The 9,706-nt window shown below is 48.8% G+C and overlaps 1 protein-coding gene across 1 annotated transcript in view; it reads right to left on the reverse strand.

The window, feature by feature from the left end:
- Dnajc11 (DnaJ heat shock protein family (Hsp40) member C11) overlaps positions 1-9,469 on the reverse strand; it is a 39,485-nt gene extending 30,016 nt beyond the window's left edge. The window contains exon 1 of the mRNA XM_028757927.1: positions 9,365-9,469. Within this exon, the coding sequence (XP_028613760.1) occupies positions 9,365-9,436 (72 nt within the window). The 5' untranslated portion in view covers positions 9,437-9,469. The remainder of the gene's footprint in view (positions 1-9,364) is intronic.
- Positions 9,470-9,706: the final 237 nt, after the last annotated feature.

A 9,706-nucleotide genomic window follows, 5' to 3' on the forward strand; every position in this document is an offset into this window, starting at 1 on the left:
ACGCACCTTTAATCATAATAATAAACGGCACAGAGAGCTATTGATTAAGTAATGGAAATGAGAAGTTTCATTTTTAATAAATATCACATTCAATAAAGGTTAGATTGGGCCTTTCATCACGACTGAGTAGTTAAGGTCACTGGTTCGATATTTCATAAATGATAACCTTTCTCACTACCATTCGGCTCCTGATGCCATTTCAGAAGGTAATGAGATGCCATTAAGAAGGGCACCTAGGCTACATCCATCTCTAAACGTCCACAGTACAATCCAGAGATGTCCCAGGTTTAACATCTGCAAGTCTGATAGCCCCAGTCATCTGAAGAGAATATGGTAAAGCCTCCAGGGATCTTCTAACATGATTTCTATTCTTCCGTGTGAGTGAGCATGTACGTATGTGTGTGGTTGTCTGTTTATGCCCCATGTGTGCAGGGCCCACAAGGCCAGAAAAGGGACATGGAGCTCCTCTGAAGCCAGGCTGAGGTGGCTGTGAGCTGCTAACGGTGCTAGGGGCTGAGCTCAGGTTCTCTGCAGGACAGCAGACACCTGCCCAGCCCTGCCACAGATCTTAAAAGACGACACAACAAAGGATCATTCCCATCACCCACATGACGTCAGAGGCTGTCAGAGGAGACTAGAGACTTCGCAGACCTGTGGCTACTACACACCACACCACTCAGCCTTCGGGAATCAAAGAAGGACTCATAAGGCAGGTTAAACACTTAAAGCACAGGAAAACAAAATACAACATGCCAAACCTACAGGATGAATCAAAGGCAGTATTAGGGGAGAAATTTGTGACTATAATCTACTCATTAAAGCCATGAGGTAGGGCTAGGGAGGTGGCTCAGTGGATAAGACAGCTTACAGTTCAATCATGCGGACCAGCCTCAGATTCCAGCATAGCCTCTGGGAATACACAGGTACATTCGCCCATGCTCATACGTGTGCACACATTCATATAACTAACCACTCACTCATCCACCCAGTCACCCACCCACCTACTGAGAACGTCCCTGAAGTGGACAACTGGAGCCTTAATACAGGGGTACTGGGGATCCTGAAGACGGAGTAATAGATCCAGAGTTCAGATCCTCCCTCCCGCACTGTGTAAACTGCAGGTGGTTGTGGCAGCCTGCTTAAACCCAGTACTCAGGAGAGAGTGAGGAACCCTAGGACAAGGTGGCTACCTAAACACCTGAATTAGCAGTCTCTGGGTTCAGCACCAACATCAAAACATCAACCCTCGGCAACAACATACCCATACTACACACATATCCATACAAAACAAACCTATACAGGTGTGTGTGTGTGTGTGTGTGTGCGCGCGCGTGCGTGAAGGGGTAGTGGTAGTAGTGGTGACGTCAGATGGATACTGCTCCTGTCAGCAGGATGACTAATGTCAGCTAGGCTCTGGGTACCACCAAAGAAACAACACCACAAGACGGTCGGTCCCCTACCCTCAGGAGACAACAAACTAGATGTGGTTTCATTCTTAGAAACATTCATCATGAGCAAGGGCTGGAGAGATAGCTTAGCAGTTAAAAGCTCTCCTACTGCTCTTGCAGAGGACCCAGAGGCAGGTCCCAGCACTTCACAGCCACACTTGACAACCACTCGTGACTCCACTTCTGGGAGAATCCAACTCCACACATATAAAAAAAAGAAATAAATCTTAAAAAAGGAAAAAAAAAAAGAAAGAAAGAAAAGAAAAACCAGGTACACACAGACTTCACCTGGCAGTAAGTCAGAAATGCTAACATCAGCAGCATAGAAGTTAGGGTGGTCAGAAGGCAAAGGAAAGATCTAAATGGGACACTGTGTGACTTTGGCTTGCATCAGCTCTTGAGAGAGGCTGAGGCATACCATCAGAAGAAACAGCAAAGGAAGGAAGCAGATTGGAAGTGCTGCTGGGGACAGCGGTAAGAGGGAGGGAGGGAGGGAGGGAGGGGGAGGGGGGAGGGAGGGAGGGAGGAGGCAGGCAGTTCACTTGGACACCTGTCCATCTGCTCATCCCTCTAGTCGACATTTGTTAAGAACAGTCCTGTACTGTTCAACAAGGAAGTGCTGTAGAAACACACTGTGGCAATTACAGTCACCTCAACATCAGAGCGTCGTCTGACAAAATGGCTAAAAACATCCCAACTGTTTCCCATCGCTGTGCAGGGCACACAGTGGTGACAGATAAAGTAACTGATCACAGTTTCCTTGCAGTGGAAGAGGTAAATGTCGCCACAAAGTAGAGAGGAAATATAAAACATCTGGTTTATTAAAGGCGTTCAAAATAGATCCAGGGGCCAGTGACATGGTTCAGTGGATTGGACACTTGCAGCCAAGCTGACAACCCGAGAGAAATAACCCCCCACAGTTGTCCTTTGACCTCTTCCACACAGGCATTATGATGTGGAAGCATCTCGGTGTCTCTATCCCCCCACCTCAATTTCTTTAATGGAGCCCAACTTTGACACTTACTCAGAAAATAAGAGGGAATAACAGACCAGACACGTACTTGTAACCCCAGCCACTGAGAGACAGAGGCAAGAAGACCAGGAGTGCAAAGTCATCCTCCAATACAAAGGGATTTCATAAGCCAGCCTGAGATGCAGATGAATTCTTAAAAGCAAGGGGGACGGGGTGTCCAAATGAACTGCCTGCCCACTCAAGGAAATACACAGAGAGGGAACTGCCAGGGACTCCTCCACATATTTAAGCAGCTAATTACAACACGACAGACAGACACACACGGACACACACACACACACTTTTATTTGAGACAATCTGTTCTTTTCTTTTTTGATGAAGTCTTACTATACAGACATGCTGGTTATACTCAGAGCAGTCCTTGCAGTCGGGCTCAAGTGTTGGTAACACAGGTGTATACTACATCCAGCCAGCTCTCCACCATCTAGTGACACCACACCCAACTCCTCATTTCTATTGCCCACCCCGAAAGAAGTCAGGCAGACAGGCATGTGCAGAGAACCATATTCCCGTCTCTACAGAAGTATCAGATATGGACCACACTTCAGCCTAGCAGACAATAGAACTGTCTGATTTTAAGGATGAAGAAACAGGTTCAGACTGGGCAGGTTACCCCTCTCTTCAGTTGAGGCTGCCTTATATCATATTTGATCCCACGTGGGAGACTATCTTCAGTAAAGCTGGCTTTCATGCCACCCTTTGAGGCCTTATTACAATCTGTGGACATCACCAACAAATGCACGGAGGAACTCAATGTTTAGGATGCTGGGCTACACCACCATCTCTGTGTCTGAGTTCTGTCACCAAGTTCAGGGGTCAAGTCACACATCTCACACTACTCTCTACTGTGACACACCTTGGATTTCATTACTTTTTGTTCATGCCTACATGTTTATCTAGTGCCCTTGAGGCACCAGAGCAAATGAAGAGGACCGGTCTTTTGAAACATGCTCCAGATTTCCCATGGAAGGAATCTCTGGGCTACATCAACATAGACAGTTCAGATCCTATCTCCTCACAGGAACTTAATCCCCTCTGTATGTATCTGCCCCTCCTGCCCACTCAGGCACACTGCTAGGAGTCTGTCTCCTTCAGCTTGGCATTTCCCTTCGGGAGAGTTCTCTGGCTTCTACACACCAGGGAAGGAACACTGTATACTCCTCATACAGACGAGTAGCTCTCACAGTTCAGGAGATTCAAAGGTGGCTGTTCCTTTCAGAGTGGACTCATGGTGCGTCCTAACGGCAACATGCCCAGCAGCTGGCTCTCCCGGCCAGAGATCTGTGCCTGGCTCCTCTTTGAAACAGGTACAGCATATTAGTCTGTTGTTTTAAATCCTTATTTGAACAAGAAAGCTATAAATGAAATAAACAAACTTAAAACAGACAGTTAATAGTAAAAGTCCAGCTCCATAGCTAAGCAAAGTACCAGCCCACATTTTCTTCTCTATTGTTTTATTACCAAATTTACAATAAACACTAAAGCTTTCAATTGAAATCTGAGAGAAAAGGAAAGTATTTGTCTGGGTCATGCAAAACCAGAGCATAAAAATTTCAAGAAGCTATTACTGAAATGCCCAAAGCAAGAAGGTATTAACTGGCTTATGGTTCATTAACGAAGTAAATTTAACTTTGTATTGTTGGCTAATTACATTGAGATGACATCGAACCTGGCCAAGCATCCTCCATGGCTCTCCCCTCCACAGGCCACCTCTCTCAACCCGCCTCCTGCTCACCCTGGCCACCTCATGCTCCTCCCTTCCCTTAGTCCTGCCTCTCTCTTTGGAGCATTTTTGTGTCCCTCCCCCCCCATTTCTATCTCCAATTTCTAGTTTCCACTCTGTGGTACATCTTCCAGCAGAGCCCCCACCCTAAGTCAACTCTGCAGGAAGCAACAACCTGAAGGACAGCAATACCTTTTAGCAAGAATAAGCTCAGCTCTTTGGACAAGGAGCATGGAAAACTTTGGGCACACATAACCTAATGCACACATTCTGACACACTCTCTCTTCCTGTGGCACTGAAGATGCAGCCCAGGTCTGTGTGCACACGGCACCTCTCTCACTGAGTCCTGTCCCCAGCACAGATTCCCTATGGCACACCAGATGAGCAAAGTCAGTGAAAGGCAGACTAAGGCTGTCCACACACACATTTTTTTTGGTTTGTCTTTTGGCCCAGGGTATCCTCAAACTCGCTATATAGCCGATGTGGACTTTGAACTTCCGACCTTGAGTTTACCTTCCAAGTGCTAGAATTACAGGCATGCTTCACCACGCTATGTGTCTATTTTCACAATAAGAAGAACCTCACCCCCATCAACTGGATAGCTACTCATGTCTAGCGTTTTACATACATTCTCCCCAAACGGCAATGTGAATAACCCTAGCTGACAGTAAGTACTTAACACACCACTGTTTTCTTCTTTCTCTCTCTCTTTCCTTTCTTTCTGGCTGGCCCGTTTCTGGAGTCTTGGAGTTAAGAACATGTGCTACCACACTGTTAGCTACATTTCTGTGTCAAAGAAAACAAGACTGGCCGGGCAGTGGTGGCGCACACCTTTAATCCCAGCACTTGAGAGGCAGAGGCAGGTGATTTCTGAGTTCGAGGCCAGCCTGGTCTACAGAGTGAGTTCCAGGACAGCCAGGGCTACGCAGAGAAACCCTGTCTCGAAAAACCAAAAACCAAAAACCAAAAAAAAAAAAAAGGAAAAAAGAAAGAAAGAAAGAAAGAAAGAAAGAAAGAAAGAAAGACTGGCATGTAAGCTGGCTTGGTGGGTAAAGGAGCGTGCTGCCAAGCCTGATGCCCTGAGTTCCCACACAACAAGAGGATAGAACTGACTCCCATACATGTAATTACATGATGCACATTCACACATACAATAAGCACTACATGTAATTACATGAAAATGAAAACGGGCAGGCAGCTCATCTCCCAACAGAAGCAGCACAGGGACAAAAGCCTTCTCTCCAGCACTGGTGTCTCCACTGCTAAGAACTTGCTAAGGCTAGGTCCAGGCAGAATGGGCTGCATTCCCGGCCCTGAGCCTCCAGGCTTACAGGCTGACAATTCTGGTTGTGGCTAGTCAGGCCCAACCATGTCCAGGGCAAGCACTGACTCACAATCACTGCCACAAATGTCACGCTTTGAACATGTGTCCATGGAAAACGCCAGAGGGTCAACCCTAGACTCCTTACTGACCTCATGAAGAGAGACTCACATCACAGAAGGTGCCCTCCCACCTTCACACAAAGTACCACAGACATAAGTGACACAATACAAAAACGAACAAATGAAAACCAACAGCAGAACTCCAACCCTTCCAACAGCCTTGAAAAAGAGGTTGGCTGATCAAAAAACCACATTAAGACCAGTCAGGTTTCTTTAGACAGGATTTTTTGTTTTTGTTTTTTAATGTAGACCTGGCTGGTCTTGATATCATGGACTCGTGACAATCTTACTGCTTCAGAATGCATTGCTAAAATGAAATTCTTTAAAGTGTAACATGAGAGTGATAAAGAAGAAACCAGATCGGATTATTTATGAATAAACTAGGTTTAAATGATATCAGGTTAAGAATTCTACAAAAAGGGGCCACAGAAACAGCTCAGTGGTTAAGCACACTTGCTATTCTTTCAGATGCCAAGGGTCAGTTCCCAACACTCCCAACAGCTCACAGTATCCACAGGAAGGCATACGGTGCACATAGTCACACTCATGCATAGCACCCAGACAAATCTAAAAGAGTCTATTAAAAGTGTAACAATCGCCAGGCGGTGGTGACGCACGCCTTTAATCCCAGCACTTGGGAGGCAGAGGCAGGAGGATTTCTGAGTTTGAGGCCAGCCTGGTCTACAGAGTGAGTTCCAGGACAGCCAGGACTACACAGAGAAACCCTGTCTTGAAAAAAAAAAAAAAAAGCCTAACAAGCAATAAACTTAACACTAATTTCCTGTCAAGGAATTCTTGTTCCAAATAATTTGGAAAAATTACCCCAGAAATCAGATGAGTTGGATTTTAGTCCTGATCAGGCATCTTAACACCACAAAAGCACACAGCCAACCTGGTTCTGGTGAGCTCCACTAGGGTCAATCAACCCTGAGGGTAAGGGTGCCCCTCTAGTAACAGAAACTCCACAACAGTGCAGAAAGGGGACAATGGGTTTTGTTTATGGCAGGATTTGGTGGTCCTGGCTACATTCTGAAACAGAAACTCAGAGTGATACTGTGCAGTTTAAAACCTGAGAAGGGACATTCTTAGGAGATTTCTGGCATTTATTACTTTATTTATTTAATTCTCTTCTGCATCTAACTTTCTTTACCTTTTTGAGACGTGGTCTCATGTAGCCCAGGCTGGCCTCAAACTAATTGGGTAGCCGAGGATGACCTTAAATGTCTAAACCTCCTGCTTCCACTTACCGAGTGCCACCAGGCCCAGTTTATTCAGTAAATGCAGTACCTGGAATGGATCATGGTTTCATGCGTGTTAGACAAACATTCTACGGACGGAGCTACAGCCCAGCGCAGTGCTTACAGCCTGTAAACAGAATGTCCTGGTTCTGCGGAGTTGCTTCCACTTGCAACTTTTCTAGGGAAAAGACTGAACTTGGTGGAACACTGATCATTTTGAAGATGCCCTGTGAAGGTGCTTCCGAGCGCTGGTGGGAAGAGGAGTGGATTCCTACAGTAACTCAACCAGGGTCAGGACAGACAGCAGATGCAGCAGCTGCTCAGACATGCTAACGCACAAGACAAACACACACTCTCACGTGTGAGCACAAGAACGAAGGTTTCTTCTGTTTTGTTCTCTGGCTAACGCATGCTATTTCAACTTCAGTTTTGAAAAAAAAAAAGCAAACAGAAGCCTCTAGTAAATACCCATGTCATCATCTTCAAAGCTTTCTTTCCAGTAGATGCAGCAGCTGCAAGGTCAGCAAGCAGACAGACATGGTGGCACACAACACCGAATGTGTTGACAAGAACAGCCCGAGACAGTCTGGTGAGACTTCATCTAGTTATAAATGCAGGGAGTGCCCGCACTCATTGGCAGAAGTAAAGCATTCCTTTAAAAGAAGTATTTCTTTGGCTACTATCCCAGTGCAATAGCAATGAAAGGCCCTAATATCTCAGAGGGGTCACATGTCCTCTGAACGCCTGCAGCTGCACAGGCTTGGTAGCTCTGGCACACAGGTAAATGGCTGCTCAGTGGCTAACAACTCAGACTAGTCAGGACTCAGAGATTTAAAACAAAAGAAAACAACAATCCCATCACAGAAAGGTCGGCTCCTTTTACCACTCTGCTTCCACAAGAACCAGGAAATGTCTGGGCATTGTGGCTCTTGCCTTTATTCCAGCATTTGAGAGGCAGAGGCAGCCAGATCTTTGTGAGTTCAAGGCTAGCCTGGTCTGTGCAGTGAGTTCTTGCCAGTACAAAAGAGTGAGACCCTGTGTCAGGAAACAAAAACAAAAAACAATCCAGGGGAAAATGTATAGCTTCATTCAACTAAGTGACTAAGAGTCAAAGAAACAATTTGCTCAAATCTGAGTGCCCTTCAGCTATAAATCCAGAATGAGAATCCGCAGGTGCCACGCTGCAGTTTAACAAGACCAAGAGTGCAGGAAACACTTCCTGGGGAGTTTCTGTAGTGAGCTGTGGCTGATAGAGGGCAGTATTGGGACAAAGAGCTTTGCTGTGTGTGGAGTGGTAAACTGAGGCAGCAGCGGAGTTCAAGAGCTGGGTTTCTGGAGTCAGATGGCTCAGGGACGAATTGCACCTGCTTTTCCCCCTCGGTTATGAATACTGGATTGCTATGAGGGTGGCTATCACAATTTAAAGAGACTTGGACACAGTTCTTTCAGCAGGTGGCTGTGCACAAAACAAACACTCAGAAAGATGCTGGTTATTAGCACATAGACCAACTTTTACTGGCAACTGGGCTAGCTTTGCTGAGGATAGCACTGCTCGGTCACTACCAGAAAATCTAAAAGACAGGAGTGGGACTTGTCTTGGCAGGGCCGACAGCCTGGACCCGGCAGCCAGATGTCACGAATGCACCCTGTGACCCGACCTTGGAAGCCTTTCCGGAAACCCTTCTCTGACGGAGCTCAAGTGCGGACTAGCCATGGAGAATAAGAACATATGAGAGATATACACGTGCCAGACGGGGGGGGGGCCTCTCGGGTGACTTTTTATTCTCGAGGAGACCTCGTGAATCCACTTGACCTGGAGGCTGAAGTCCGGTCAGAGCGCCGGTGCGTCTCTGGCCTAGCACTTCTCGCTCATCCACGGCCCCTTGAGTCGAGGCTGGGGGAGGTCCTGCTCTCTAACTTCTGGGCGAAGGCTTACGGGATCGAAGGAGGGCAGGAAACGCTAGCCTGTGAGGGTAGACTCAGCTTCGGGAGCACCAGAGATGGAGGGGTCCGACTGAGCTCTGGAGAGACTCCCATGTGGCCTTGACCTTGGTGTCCCGGGCTCTGTTCGCCCACCTGCTGGCTCAGGCTGACGACCCTAACCCCTAGACTAGGGCAGGAGTGTGTAGGGGGAGCGTGGGGCAGAGTCGCGGGGACCGAGTACCCCACTGCAGCGGCTTCCCCGGGGCCCTCGTCCCCCTCCGGCGACTGCGTGGGTCCGAGCCCGGCCTGGGCACGGTGCACGCCACGCACAGGATGCGGAGCGCGGGGCGGACGCTGGACCCGCGCCAGGGCGCGAGGGTCGCGGCGGTAGGGGCAGCTCGACGGCTGGCGGGCGCGCACGGCGGCGGGGTCACGCGGGCTCCGGGCCCGGCCGTGGCCCTGTCGGGGCGGCTGCGAGGCCACAGCCGCCCGTCCGACTGTCCAGAGCCACGGAGCCCGGCCTCAGCCCCGCCGACGCCGCGCCACGGGCCTCACCTCCCTGCGCACGTTCAGCAGTGAGTAATAGTCTTCATTGTCCAGCTCCTCCTCGCTCAAGGCCGTCGCCATCTTCGCAACCTTTCACCCCGCCAAACCGGCGAGGCCGTGGTAAAGAGGGTCCGCGCTGCGCGGCACGCCCTGCGCGCCTCCCGCCCACGCCACAGCGGCCCCTGGCGGCCCGGAGCCGCACGGCAGCCCTCGGGATGCGCCTGCGCACTGCGCCCCCGCGCGGCCGACGGCGGAGGCTGGGAGGAGGCTGGGAACCTTGCGCGTGCTTCTGAGCCAGGCTCAGGCTCACAGCGTGTGTGTGTGTGTGTGTGTGTGTGTGTGTGTGTGTGT

The sequence above is a fragment of the Grammomys surdaster genome, unplaced genomic scaffold, assembly GCF_004785775.1.
Source record: "Grammomys surdaster isolate TR1022 unplaced genomic scaffold, NIH_TR_1.0 126185, whole genome shotgun sequence".
NCBI classification, from domain to species: Eukaryota; Metazoa; Chordata; class Mammalia; order Rodentia; family Muridae; genus Grammomys; species Grammomys surdaster.